The 15,717-nt window shown below is 37.9% G+C and overlaps 1 protein-coding gene across 4 annotated transcripts in view; it reads right to left on the reverse strand.

Moving 5' to 3' along the window:
- The window catches only part of LOC138436881 (charged multivesicular body protein 3), an 84,931-nt gene that overhangs the window by 64,927 nt on the left and 4,287 nt on the right, over positions 1 to 15,717 (reverse strand). For 2 of the 4 annotated variants that reach the window (XM_069583179.1, XM_069583181.1), the window contains exon 3: positions 6,389 to 6,504. The exons of 1 other annotated variant lie outside the window; for it this stretch is intronic. In XM_069583179.1, coding sequence (XP_069439280.1) covers positions 6,389 to 6,504 — 116 coding nt within the window. Of the gene's footprint in view, positions 1 to 6,388; positions 6,505 to 8,026; positions 8,077 to 15,717 lie in introns of those variants that run through there. One more of the 4 variants, XM_069583182.1, reaches the window with a different exon arrangement.

Raw genomic sequence — 15,717 nt, forward strand, 5'->3', positions numbered from 1 at the left:
GGTAAGATCCAAAATATAATAGGAAAATGATTCCTGTTCACAAGGAATTTAAAATCTTATGAAGGAGACAAAAGAATAAAACTATATACCCTACCACTAAATAACGTAAATGAAGTTCAAACAAAGGGACTTTCATTGGGAGTTTGAGTTGGTGAAGATTTCATGAAAGGTTTGGGAACTGAATTAGGTCTTGAAGAATGGTTAGATTCAGGTGGGCAAAGAAGAGAGAAGGAAATGGATTATCTTGTATGCTGAGTCCCTGACTTGAATGCAAGTTCCTGAGGGTAGGAGCCATGCTGCACACATTTATTAACCCAAGCACCCACCACATGCCTGATGCACACAAACACTATCACAGAGAAATCTGCACAAAAGCTCAACAAGTAAAGAGCAAGTCCTATGTTTTTTATACTCACTCATCTCTTTAATGGGGACCATGAAGAGGAGTATTTAACATAGAGGAAACAAAGATAGTAAGTTTTCAGATTAAGAAGAGATTCAGGAAAAAAGGATATTATTGGAAAACTGGTGAAACTGGAATAAAATCTGTAATGTCAGTTCAGATCAGTTCAGTCGCTCAGTCGTGTCCAACTCTTTGCGACCCCATGAATCGCAGCATGCCAGGCCTCCCTGTCCATCACCATCTCCCGGAGTTCACTCAGACTCACATCCATCAAGGCCGTGATGCCATCTAGCCATCTCATCCTCTGTCATCCCCTTCTCCTCCTGCCCCCAACCCCTCCCAGCATCAGAGTCTTTTCCAATGAGTCAACACTTCGCATGAGGTGGCCAAAGTACTGGAGCTTCAGCTTTAGCATCATTCCTTCCAAAGAGATCCCAGGGTTGATCTCCTTCAGAATGGACTGGTTGAATCTCCTTGCAGTCCAAGGGACTCTCAAGAGTGTTCTCCAACACCACGGTTTAAAAGCATCAATTGTTCAGCGCTCAGCCTTCTTCACAGTCCAACTCTCACATCCATACATGACCACAGGAAAAACCATAGCCTTGACTAGACGGACCTTAGTCAGCAAAGTAATATCTCTGTTTTTGAATATACTATCTAGGTTGGTCATAACTTTTCTTCCAAAGAGTAAGCATCTTTTAATTTTGGTAAAATGGTATTGTACCAGTGTTAATTTCTTTAGACCATTATACCATGGTTATGTAAATACTAACTAAACTTGGTGAAAGATTATATATGGCAACTCTATACTATCTTTATCACTCTTCTGTAAATATAAAATTGCTTAAAAAAAAAAGAGATTCAGTTCAAGGATGACTCCCATTTTAGAACAGAGTAAATATAGAAGAATTTAAAATTAAATCATTTGTTTAGCTTTATCCAATGGGGTCATGACTCTAATCCTCTTGGAAATGAACATGGTCTTGCTATAATATTTGTGATAAACCTCTCCTTCTAAAAAAAAAACCTAAAAGATGAATGAAAGGAGATACCAGAAAATGAAAACAGCTGCTGTATTGCAGTGGAGAGATAATCAGTGAAACAGTTTCCTTCTTTTTTAAAAAAAAGTCTTTCCTAAAAACCTACCATGTGGAGTTTTACGACATATGAATTTACCTCAGTAAAGTTGGAAAAAACAAAATCTACTAGGTGGATACATTTTGTTCACTACAAATTTGTAAATGAATGGTAAAAAGTATTTACTTTTTTATTGTGCTATTCAGAATACTAAAGTGAAAATCATAAATATTATGCTTTACTTAGTAAGCATAGATTGTTGCTGCTGCTACTGCTAAGTCACTTCAGTCGTGTCCGACTCTGTATGACCCCATAGACGGCAGCCCACCAGGCTCCCCCGTCCCTGCGATTCTCCAGGCAAGAACACTGGAGTGGGTTGCCATATCCTTCTCAAATGCATGAAAGTGAAAAGTCAAAGTGGATTCGCTCAGTCGTGCCTGACTCTTAGCGACCCCATGGACTGCAGCCTACCAGGCTCCTCCGTCCATGGGATTTTCCAGGCAAGAGTACTGGAGTGGGTTACCATTGCCTACATTTAATTAAATTACATAAGCATATTACACATTTATATGATCAGATTAAGAGAGAAAGAAGTCTTGATATACGTGGCACATGGTTTTATGAGGACAATATCAATTTTACCTCAGGATTTCATGATACAACTTAAGATAAGTGAAGACAACATGTTATGTCACAAAGACAAGATTAGTAATGACTCTGGGAAACTATCCGGGTGACTCAGGATTAGCAACCACAACTCAGCTTGTCATTTAGTAGATTTACTTCCTTAATAACACAGATACCATTAATATCAATACAACTTTAATTGAAATGGTTTGAAAATTATATACTCCTACAGAATAAAATAGCTTCTACTTTGTGTCTTTGTTCAATGAAAAATAATAATTCACTGACATGAATGCCAGTTTTTCGTCCACCCCCACCCCCACCAAACCACAAGTAGATAGTTGTCTTATTTACATCTTAATTATCTAACTTGCTTTATGTTTTTAATTGTATGGGATACTTGAGATGACACATTTCTACTCTTAGTCATTCTTTTCATCTTTCTATAACCACCTTAGAGAATATTTGGCTTTTCTGATTTGTGTCGTAAGTTAAATTATAGTCTTTCTGACAGAAAATTTTATCCCATAAAACAGGCAAAGTCTTAGTTCATATACTTCTTCATGGAAGAAAACAAATGCACTATGTACTTTCTTTTCAGTTCAGAGATAAGTGACATTGATAGTTTTAAGGTTTATCACTGCAGAAGAACTTAAGAGTACCTAGGACAATAAGATTTTGTTAGTCATCATGTATCTTTCAGATTAAATCATGTTTTCTAGACTTGGAATACAACACATGAAGTGTATCATATCAATCTTAAAACCCAACTGTTAAACAGAAAATAAGACTAATATTCATATTATTTTTTAATAATGTTATATTGCCATATATCCATATAAAAACTTCTTACTGATTCAAAAAAACTTTTTAAAGTGACAACATCACAAAAATATCCTCCCATTCTTAAACTTTTTGAGATCTCTTAGACAATTTGAAGACTAAAAAGGATAAAAAAAAATGGCTACTGAGTTTTGGTATTTAGTGTGCCATTCTGGTATGGCACATTATATTTAAAAAAGGAACACTGAAAAAAAATTAAAAGAACCTTTGGTATTGTTTATAAGCTGTTGTTTCTTCAGACAAGGTCACTGTCTTCCCTGGCCTTCCTGTCCCACTCACCAGTCTCCTCCTTCCTTTCCCTTCCCTGCTTATTCCATGGGTCCCCACACATAACTGTTTCACCATAAGCCCTCCTGGCCAGTTTATCACTCAACTCCTGTAATTCCAGGGTCCTCCATCCACTCTCTACTATCCCTGCCCTGCCTCTCCGACCTCTTAAAGATAAATATCCCACCTCACTTTCTACTCTCTCCAAAGATGGGGGAATAAAAGAGCAGAGAATAGACCGGGCAGGGAAAAGCTCCCTGAGACAGATCACTAGGTTGGGGAATGAAAGGAACTGAGGCCAGGTAAGATGGCTGTGTGGGAAAGAAACGAAAACTGCTGGCCATGGATAGAGTCAGATGCTGCACAGAGTGGCGGTTCTGAATGTTCTTAAGGGGAGCCAATCAGGTCAGGAAAGTACTACTCTACAGTGGGCCCAACATGTCAGAGGAGGCTGTGCCTGAGGCCGCCCCAGAGAAAGAACTACAGTCAAAGAAAGCAACACAGGCAGTAGGGGATAGAGTTTTGCTGATTTTAAAAATCTGAGATCAGGATGATGAAACTATTCAACATATTAAAATGCTTGCTGAATAACACTATTCCCTGCCCAGTTACACCTTGCACTAACATTCTGAACACTTTCTATTATCTCCCTATTTTGTTCTTCTGTATCTCTATAGTCCTCAAAAAAAAAAAAAGAAAATGACCCTGACTAAGCACACCATCTACGGCAAGAACAGACTTTCCAAATAAATGGACATGAACATGACAATATTGAAACAGATATAAATAACTCTGCATCAGGATCTTTATCTTTGTGATAAGACTAGAGAAGATGATGTAAAAATGTCTCTTTAATAACAAAAAATGATAGCTGCAGTTAGCAAAAAAGAAAAAGTTGCTCAAAAAGGGTCTCTTCCATCATAAATGGGCTTCCTTGGTGGCTCAGCAGTAAAGAATCTGCCTGTAACGCAGGAGCCACAAGACCGAGGGTTCGGTCAGGAAGATTCCCTAGAGGGCATGGCTACCCACTCCAGCACTTTTGCCTGGAGAATCCCATGGACAGATAGTCATGTCTGACTCTTTGCAACCCTATGGACTGTAGCCCTCCATGATAAATAAGAGGTGGGATTATCTGAAGATCAAGATGAAGGATTCAACAGAAACTTAAAGGTAGCTTATATGTTTCTCTTTACCATTCCTTAGCTGGTATAAAATCAAATAGGGATTTTCAAAAGAAAAGCTAGAAAAATTTGTACTAAATTTGGACTCAATTATGACACTTCTGTGGAGAAGGAAATGGCAACCCACTTCAGTATTCTTGCCTGGAGAATCCCATGGACGGAGGAGCCTGGTAGGCTACAGTCCATGGGGTCGCTAAGAGTTGGACATGACTGAGCGAATTCACTTTCAGGCACTGGAGAAGGAAATGGCAACCCACTCTAGTGTTCCTGCCTGGAGAATCCCAGGGACGGGGGAGCCTGGTGGGCTGCCATCTATGGGGTCACACCGAGACATGACTGAAGCGACTTAGCGGCATGACACTTCTGACGCATTTTCCTTTACAAGATTATATTAAAAATCAATATACTATTTCCTTCAGGTTTTCATGCTTAACAGATTATTTTCACTTTATACTCTGCTTAGTTTCATTTTGAGTTCTCTATTAATGTTATCTAAGAATTTATATTAGACTGAAATGTGTTTAAACTTTATATTTTTGTATATTTGTTTTTACTTGATATTTTCTAATGTATTTAAAAGTTATAGTATTTAAATGTACTATTTAGTTTATTGATTTAAAAAAAATTCTGAATACTTTTCAATAAATTAGCTATGTTAAGTACTGACTTTTGGTGTTATCTCAAAAAAAATCAATATATTAGAACTATCATTCATTCTGGTATTGCAATCACCAGTGGGGTTGGGGGGAAATCTTTCACCTATACTCTATTTGGGAATGATGGAATAAGACCAAGTGCAATTGTCTTTGGTAAACAAAAGCTAGAAATAAGAATGATTTCCTTTTTATAAGAACATGAACACTTAGGCTACCATGGACATTTAAACCAAAGGCATCACAACACAATCAAGATTCTGTGGTAAAGGTGAGAAGGGGAGCTTTGTGGGTAAATGAGATTACATGTGAGTGAGGAGACACAACATCCCTTTTTAACCTCACCTTTTAAGGGGTCCTCCTCCCACAGGTCTCAGCCTATGTTACAAGTGAGCAAAACAAGGACAGTGAGGAAAATCAAAGCAAACATGAGCCTGAAGGAGAAGGGTGGGAGAATCTGAGATTAAGCAGTAGTGGAGGCAGGTTTTCTTCAGCCAATGGGTCTCCCACTGTGACCACATAAAAGGGACATAGGTAAGTCAGGCGTGTCTACCTACATTAGAAACTATCTAACATGGGGGTTTCTATGTACATATGCTATGCCCTGTCCTCAGCACTAAACAGAACATGCTGTACATGCTAATCCTTCATTAAATATTTATTGAATGGATAATTAAATAAACTAATTCAAGTTATACCTTGGAGGCACCAGAAATTCAAATAAAACGCATTTTGAAGAACAATGGGATAGTAAAACAAAATAATGTGATAGACTAAATACTGGAAATGTTGACAAAAAGAGAAACAAAAATGCCTGCAAAGATTCCTGTCTGAGAAAATGAAAAAAAGAAACAGTAAAGGACAGAAAAAGGCAGAAAGGACACGATTTACTAAAGAAAAAGATGAACATGAATTCGAACACTAGGCTTAGGGAACATATTCCATCTGGGTTACTCGTAGGGCAGATAGAAACGAGTGTCAAAATGCAAACTAGAAGTTCGAATTAAGGAAGATTTAGATCAGCACAAAGGTGTCACCTAAAGCCATAAATGTACTGAAGTCTCTTTGGGAAATAAAATTGAAACAAAAAAGACCAAAGACATACTCTAAAGAGTCACCCTGTTAGAAACAGCACAGAAGAACCAGATAAAAAGAGATCTGAAAGAAAGCAAATAACCGCCAGTTATCAAAAACTATTAATCAAGCACCCATGTAACTAACACTGTGCTAAGCATGCTAATTAATTTTCAGTTTAAACAGGCTTCTAATACCACTGTCTTTATTACATTAAAAACTTCCGGTCAGAACTCAAATTCTAAGAACTGCCATCAACTTACCTGGGGTCACTGGAGCAGTTAAACGTGCCTGTACGTATTCCAAATCTCGACACCTTTTTCACCATTTTCTCCCAGTGGATTTTACCCACCAAAGGACTTCTGTCGTTTGCGATGACCTATTCCCAAGAAGGAAAACAGAAACTTTAATCACCTAAAATGGCGTCAAACCAACCATTTACATCTATTTACTTTTTCTGAAAAACATATTCTATCCCTAGGTCTTGTTAAGTGGATAATCATATTATCACTGCACTTCTTGAAAGAAAAAGCAACTGTTCTACTGGAAAAGATCTCAAACATTGTGGGAATTCTCATACTCTGTGGCAGTTATACATAAGGGGGTCAAACCAAATTAAAAAGTGAGCCATATTCTCCTCCATGTAGCCTATTCTCTAGAATTAACTTGTGAAGAAAATGGACCTTGGAGTCATTTCTCTGCTCTGAAAAATTTAAATAACCCAAATGAGCTTACTAAAAATGACCATGTGTGGGTTCAACAAGTTCAAATTTCACTTTTTTTCTAAAGTATATTATGGAGTCAAGAGTCAAACACATGTTTTCTATTAAACTATGCTTGACTAAATGCAGATAACACTACCCTTATGGCAGAAAGTGAAGAAGAACTAAAGAGCCTCTTGATGAAAGTGAAAGAGGAGAGTGAAAAAGTTGGCTTAAAGCTCAACATTCAGAAAACTAAGATCATGGCATCTGGTCCCATCACTTCATGGCAAATAGATGGGGAAACAGTGGAAACAGTGGCCGACTTTATTTTTCTGGGCTCCAAAATCACTGCAGATGGTGACAGCAGCCATGAAATTAAAAGACGCTTACTCCTTGGAAGGAAAACTATGATCAACCTGGATAGCATACTAAAAAGCAGAGACGTTACTTTGTCAACAAAGGTCTGTCTAGTCAAAGCTATGGTTTTTCCAGTGGTCATGTATGGATGCGAGAGTTGGACTATAAAGAAGGCTGAGCACTGAAGAATTGATGCTTTTGAACTGTGGTGTTGGAGAAGACTCTTGAAGAGTCCCTTGGACTGCAAGGAGATCCAAACCAGTCCATCCTAAAGGAGATCATTCCTAGGTGTTCACTCGAAGGACTGATGTTGAAGCTGACACTCCAATACTTTGGCCACCTGATGCAAAGAGCTGACTCATTTGAAAAGGATGCTTGGGGCTGGTGCACTGGGATGACCCAGAGGGATGGTATGGGGAGGGAGGTGGGAGGGGGGTTCAGGATGGGGAACACGTGTACACCTGTGGTGGATTCATGTTGATGTATGGCAAAACCATACAATTTTGTAAAGTAATTAGCCTCCAATTAAAATAAATATTTTTTTTTTAAGTGGGAAAAAAAAAAGAGAAAAGACCCTGATGCTGGGAAAGATTGACAGCAGGAGGAGAAGGCAACAACAGAGGATGAAATGGTTGGATGGCATCACCAACTCAATGGACATGGGTTTGGGTGGACTCCGGGAGTTGTTGATGGACAGGGAGGCCTGGCATGCTGCTGTTCATGAGGTCACAAAGAGTTGGACATGACTGAGTGACTGAACTGAACTGACTGAATCAATACTACTACTTCTATGGGATTTTTCTTCACAATCACAAAGATTCTAACATATAAAAAAATTACCATTAATAAATTCTACAGTCTTGAACTTCTAACTTCAAATTTGCAAACAGCTTTCAAACACAATTGGGATTGGAAGAAGAAAAAGATTTTTTTAAAAAAGAAAATACAGGTTAACCTTCAAAATATGTAATGACTTCTTTCTCAGCCTTTCTAACTCTTAATACCTTTTCCCTTTATTCTCTATCTTCCTACTTTAAGAGAATTTCAATAGAGATATCAGAAAAACAAAAATTACATATTAAAAACAAAAATTAAAACCAGAAATAACTAAATGAGAACTTAAAGGAAAGCCAAAAATGTCCTATGTCATCATGAATCCATATGTTTGATGTATTTTAAGCCCTGGGTATATAGGCCAAGTTACTTTTCATGAATGTTACAGTACTGATACTATTTAATTCAACATTATAGGACAATACTCTGGGGGCCACTAAGCTATCTAAAAGGGCGGGCCATTTCCATGTTCACAAAGCCTCCAGGAAGTGAAATCCCAGGGGAGTGAGTGTATGCAATGAGTGCCTGGGTGAGGCAAGAGACTGTGCAAATGCCTCATCTCTGGGCTCTCCGCTGGGAATCTAACAAATTTCAAGGGCACCAGGAGAAGAGAACCTGCATGATGGTGAAGAGTGACTTAAAGTTCACTTTAGGACTTCTCTGGTGGCTAAGTGGTTAAGAATCTGCCTGCCAATGCAAGGGACAGGGGTTTGATCCCTGGTCTGGGAAGATTCCACATGCTGAGGAACAACTAAACCCAGTGTACTACAACTGAAGCCCTAGAGCCCATGCTTCACGAGAGAAGTTTGCACACCACAAAACTGGCCTAGCCCCTGCTCCCTGCAACTAGAGAAAGCCCACTCACAGAAACCAAGATGCAGTGCAGCCAAAAATAAATAAATAATAAAAAGGTCACGTTATGTGTCAACACATTACTGTCCAATAACCCTTGCCATATATCACTGATACTATCATTCTCATACCTACAGAGACATACATAGGTATGTAACATTTTGTAATGTAACTTTGATGCTTAATAAATACATACACAAATACACAACTTAAGGCAAGGAACTAATGGCTCTGATAGTACTCTTCAGTGAAAATAAAAGGTCTCATGGAGGGAGACATGTATTACCAAAATGCTCAGACGGTGGAGGTAGCCAGGTGGGCAATTTGAGGACCATGGTCTTAGTAGGTAAAAGTGCTTTCTAAGGAGGTTCACACAGGTACACTACCCAGTAAGTTCTTAGCCTCCACAGTTTTCTATTGTCTAAAAGTACTTTATAAATTTTATCTAAAGAATAAGGGAGATCCAAGAAGACAGGTTTTTTCTCTTCTCTTCACTTCTTTTCCTACCACTGAAGAGTTAAAATGGTAGCTCTTTTATCTATTAAGTAATCAAAGAAATCTTGACTTCTTTTTCAGATTACTCAGGTTTAAAAAAAAAACTCTGTAAAATCATATTGCCATAGTCCCTGTGTTGTTTTTAGTAACTCCCCTTTCACTCTTATTTCCTGAGCAAAGCTGCAAACAACCCAAACACTTCAGGTCTGTATTTACAATGACACTATAACACGGGGTTAATCAATTTAGGTCACTATAACTGATATAAGCAGCCCTGGTTATAGCACAGGCAACAAAAGAGTGTGAAGAGAAATGGGAACATCCCTGAAGCAGGTACGGGGCAGTGTTTAACCCCAGAGCCTTATTTATGCAAGCTATTCTAATATCTGCTTTTAAGAGTTTAATAATTCCTGACTAACAGAACCACATAAAAATGAAAAATCCCTTAGGTGTTCCAAAAAAAAAATTTTTTTTTGACTCTATAGGTATAGTCAAAATTACAGTTTTTCCAGTAGTCATGTATGGATGTGACAGTTGGACCATAAAGAAAACTGAGCGCCACAGAATTGATGCTTTTGAACTGTGGTGCCAGAGAAGACTCTTGAGAGTCCCTTGGACTGCAAGGAGATCAAACCACTCCATCCTAAAGGGAATCAGTCCTGAATATTCAATGGAGGGACTGATGCTGAAGCTGAAGCTCCAATACTCTGGTCACCTGATGCAAAGAGCCGACTCATTAGAAAAGACCCTGATCTGGAAAAGATTGAGGGCAGGAAGAGAAGAGGGCAACACGTGATGAGATAGTTGGATGGCATCACTGACTCAATGGACATGAGTTTGGGTAGACTCCGGGAGTTGGTGATGTACAGGGTGGCCTGGCATGTTGCAGTTCATGGGGTCACAAAGAGTTGGACATGACTGAGCGACTGAACTCATCATTTTACTTCAGATTATATAGGTTATCTAAAGGCTCCAAGCTGACTTCTGTTAGAATGAAAATCCCTTCCCCAGCAACATGTCACCTGGCATGTTTTCTGACAAACATTAGCATAACTAGTACCTGGTTATGCTATTGCACATCAATGTTCTTGAGTCCAGTTACACATGAAAACTTCCAATTTAGTGTATTTAAAAATACACTTTTTTCCAGGAGAAAAACTACTAAATTTTTCCTAGTACTAATTTTCCTAGATTCCACTTCATTGTCTAATAGTTCTTTAGGATCTCTCAAGATGGAAGCACCATTACAGACCACCTAATTTATTAGCAGTGAAAGATGATCTATGCTAACATTTTTTATTGGCCCACACATTTTAGTAAATCAAACAGTAAGCTGTTTTATGGCACAGACTGTAGGTTACTCATCTTCTTTGCCCTCCTCACAAGGTTCAGCTGGCACACATTATATTTCAATAAATATTTGTTAGATGGTTGGATGAATGGATGAAACCAGTGGTTGGCTGGTAAATGTTTAACTATGAGCTCTCTAGAAGAAAATGGAAGTCCTGATTTCTATCATTTACAGACTTCCTCCCACACAGCTGATTTCAAGTTCCTAAAGTGATATTTCTAAGTGTGGAGTTGGGAAGAGATGTTAACAATTGCCTTTCATGACACTGGGTTCAGCACACACTGGAAGGAACTCAGTTTGACAGTGTGAAACACTAAGTTCCCATATTTTCTGATGTCAACCTTGTAGAGTTCAGTTAAGCTTCCCAAGAGAAACCGGGTCTCAGGTTATTGCTGGGTACCTTCCACATGTATTACATTTGTATAAGAAAAAACCTACACATTTTTGCCTATTTTTCAGGGGTGGGTTTTATTACTAATCAGAACATTTTATATACCTTTTATTACTGTCAATTCTTATACAACATAGAGGCTAAATTAAATAACTCTCTATGAAAGGAGTGTGAAACTATGGTATTTTCTGCACCTCTCAAGACTGCATTATAACAAAGAGTTTTCTACTTTAAACAAATCATAGACAATCTAAATATATATATGCAAATTGTATAAGATCATTAAGTGAAGATGATTAACCGATAAAACCAAAACTCAATAGCATTTAATTCTTTGGTAGCCTCACCAGCTTTCATTATGAGTAAACACAAATAAAGGCTTTTTCACTAATACAAAATAAAGGAAGACTTACCAAGTATTTCACCTTTACATTGTGTAACAAGAGCAATAAGTAAGTTAGAATTTCCTTGAACAAAACTACTATCTAGGAGTAAAAAAATAAAGTTTTAAAACAGCTAGTAACTCTTCAGCCAATCAGGAACTGTATTAACATAGTAACTTCAATAAATATTGACCTCAAGCTTTACTTTAAAGCATATGCTTTTCATTGCTGCCTCAACTCTGGTGATGTTAAATTCCTTATGATGTGGCAGAGCCAGTAGAGAGCAGATAGCACAGTCCATCCTTGAACTTCTTTGAACAAAAGTCAAAATACAGAAATAGAAATGTTAAGAACAGGATAAATCCATAAAACCCATAATGTATGCTAACTTCTTAATTTCAGAAGCCTATGTACTATTCCATCTGCCTCGCTGAGCAAGAATCTTTTGAAAGAAAAGAAACTTCTATTTGTGATGCTAAAAAGATTGGTTGGCAGTAGCATCAAAGAATCTGCACAACTGGAAATAACTAATTAAAGATATAAGGTTAGGTTAGGAACAGAGCAGGAAAACTTAGAAAGAGCTGACTGAAAAAAGATGACTTGGTTCTTTCATAGATTACATAGTCTATTATTGGTAAATATGCCCCATATGTACTGCTGCCTTAGAAACTAAAATTAGTTATTTCTACCTCATATTACAGAGATATAGAAGAACTATGGAAAATTTCACATGAAAAGAAATATAGGGACTTCCCTGATGGTCCAGTGGCTAAGACTCTGTGTTCCCAGTGCAGGTGGCAAAGGTTTGATCCCACATGCAGCAACTAAGAGTTTGCATGCCACAACTAAAGATCCTGCATGCTGTAAAATAAACATTTTTTAAAAAAGAAGCATGCTAATATTCTAACGTAAGGCTAATTCATGAGCGCTGCTGCTGCTGCTGCTATGTCGTTTTAGTCGTGTCTGACTCCGTGCAACCCCATAGACGGCAGCCCACCAGGCTCCCCAGTCCCTGGGATTCTCCAGGCAAGAACACTGGAGTGGGTTGCCATTTCCTTCTCCAATGCATGAAAGGGAAAAGTGAAAGTGAAGTTGCTCAGTCATGTCCGACTCTCAGCGATCCCACGGACTGTAGCCCACCAGGCTCCTCCGTCCATGGGATTTTCCAGGCAAGAGTACTGGAGTGGGGTGCCACTGCCTTCTCTGTCATGAGTGCTAATACATCTTAAAACAGTTAACAGAAAGATATGAAGATCATCAACATGTATGATTCAGAAAATAAACTCATGAGTTACTGAGAAGACAGAAATCGTAGTGTGTACTTAGTCGCTCAACTGTGTTCGACTCTTTGTGACTCCATGAACTATAGCCCACCAGGCTCCTCTGTCCACGGGATTTTCTAGGCAAGAATACTGGAGTGGGCTGCTATTTCCTTCCTCATAATGGATATAGAATGAGTTAATCAAATTACAGAAACTAATTTTTTCTTTTGTAGTGTCATTTCACATGCAGTGTCACCTAAAAAGCTAATCAGTCAATCTAGATTATCAATCCATTCCAGAAAAAGAATGAACTAAGTAATGGAATAGCTAAGTCATACACCCATTTATGTTGGGCTTCCCCAGTGGCTCAGCAATAAAGAATCTGCCTGTAATGCAGGAGATGTGGGTTTGATGCCTAGGTCAGGAAGATCCCCTGGAGAAGAAAATGGCAACCCACTCCAGTATTCTATCCACTGTTATATCACAGTGGAGATAGTGAAGGACAGGGATTCATGGGATCACAAATGACTTAGCAACAGTATTCTGTTGTCCGAACAACAACCACCAGTATTCTTGCCTGGGAAATCCCACAGACAAAGGAGCCTGGAGGACTACATACAGTCCATGGGGTCACAGAGCTAGACGTAATGTGGCAACTAAACAGCAACAATATCCATTTATTAAAGTGACTTTCCCCCCTTAATCAGTATACCGAGACATCCCTTCAATAACATATGAAATATAAAGTGCTAATTATCAATTATTTGCTACCTAATTACATTTTTCTTCAATAAACACAGAAGGAGAGTATAATTCATCTGAGTAAGAAAATGATATTAGAAACCTGGGAGGAAAAATAAAAAGAATTTTGATATGCTTAAATATTTCTTACACAAGCTACCTAAAATAAATGCAATATGAAGAACACTGAATTGGTTGGGTTCTATACCCCCTCACAGATTAAAACAGTTACAGAAGCAATGACAGATCAAACTGAAATGAGTGGATTTCTTTCAAAACAAACAGAAAAGATTGATAATTCAAATAGTTAAAAACTGAAACCCTGAATGCTGTCCTTCACAAAAGATCCAAGAAATATAACCTGAACTGAAAGAATGACAAGCAATTGAGAGAATATTTCTCTTCTGTTTTGAGAAGGTATTTTCAATTAAAAACAACAACAACACAGCTTTCTTTTAAGAGTCAAAAGTGTCTGTGCCGATTCGCTTAGCTGATGCGTCCAGTGCTGAGGACACTGTAACTGAGGTTTCTATCTCAGTCTTCTCAGTTGTCCTGCCAGAGACTGTTCTTTCAACCCAAGCAGCCATTTGACAGATGCAAGCCACTGGCCCAGGGGAACACAAGCCAGACAGTGGTGATCAGTGCAAATCTTGAAGGTCACTGGAAAAACTGCGCTACTGCACCATTAACTGTTAATACTTTTGAAGTTTAAAAAAACATTCGCAGGGAAAAATAACTCAGTGATAAGAACTTATAACATTAACATTCACTACCATTCATTACTTGTTCTTCTCTTCATGCGAATGTCACCTTATTAAAGAATTCTTTGCCACTCTCGTCTCTTCACTCTGCTTATTTGTCTTAGCACTTACCATTAACTGGTATTACATTAAATATTTATTTAGTTAGTGCCTCCCTCTCCCAACTGGAATGAGAGTTGCCTCAGAGAGCAACGAGTTAGGCTGGTGTATGTTCTCGGGTATCTGGCCTTGTGTACAATTAACTGATGAATAAATTGGATGAATTTTGTAATGTATTAAGGGAGTTTAATCCATGCTTATCTTTAATATGGTATCAAAAAATAGTAGATCATTTAGAATCTAAGACTGTATTGTGAATTAGTGAAGCAGAACGTGTTTGTTGTTTATAGGCAACACTGCACACCAAAAGAATTTCCAGACTTTTGCCATGGGTTTTCCAGTTTTGGAAGGTGTTCAGCCTCTTCATCACTCATCTCTAGGGGACTGTTCAATGACAAACATGGCACATAGGGCAGTGGGACTGGCTGTTCAGTTCAATCTCAGTAACACAATTGAAATTACCAAAACCAAACCCACAAATCTTTCTCAATCAGACTATCAGAACTAAATATGTGGGAAAAGAAACAGAATAACTATTTATAAATTAAGGCTTTAAAGACATTACAGTTTATTTTTTCAATAGCAATAATATAACACAGAAATAGACTAGAATTTGATGGATAATGTATAGATAGTACCCATATGCTCCTCCCAGTTTTTCTGCTTGCTGAATTTTAAAAATGTCAAATTATTAATACATTAACTGGAGGATAAATGGTCAAATACAATAGGAAGATTGCAAGTAAAGGAAAGGTCATGTGATATCCAATGCAATCACTGAAAGAATTTCCAAACGTCAACAGTTAGGCTAAGGGACTACTATTCTATCTTCATCAGGTGTAAATGTATTTATTTGAGGCCATGTGCAACAGAAAATCTGTCCACAATCATATTGCAAATCAGTGACAGGATTAGATTCGCTGCTAACTCCAGCTTTTTCTACCTTATTTTGCAGTCATTGTTCTCAAAAACTTTGCCAACCCTAATGTGAAATGGCAAGAACACTGGACAAGAAATCAGGGGACCTAGGACTTGATCCTGGTTCAATAATTATAATTTTAGCTGAATTAATGCTGCTAATTTATTTAAGATATTACTTTAAGTGAAGTTACTTTTTAAAATTTTAAATAACTTTAGACTTTCTCTCAGCAATGTTATGAAATTACATGTTCAATATAATACTGATTTTTCTACTTTACATAAAAATACCCAAATGGTAATGTGTGTCCACTCATTTACCATGAGTGATACATAAACCACACTTTCAGAAGCATTAAAGATGATTTTTTAAAGGCCCTTCATAGCTCTAAAACTCTAATTGCTAACTAAAACTCACAGTTTTGACAGCCTAAGAGCCAGGGT

Source organism: Ovis canadensis, chromosome 3 (assembly GCF_042477335.2).
Source record: "Ovis canadensis isolate MfBH-ARS-UI-01 breed Bighorn chromosome 3, ARS-UI_OviCan_v2, whole genome shotgun sequence".
Taxonomy (NCBI): Eukaryota; Metazoa; Chordata; class Mammalia; order Artiodactyla; family Bovidae; genus Ovis; species Ovis canadensis.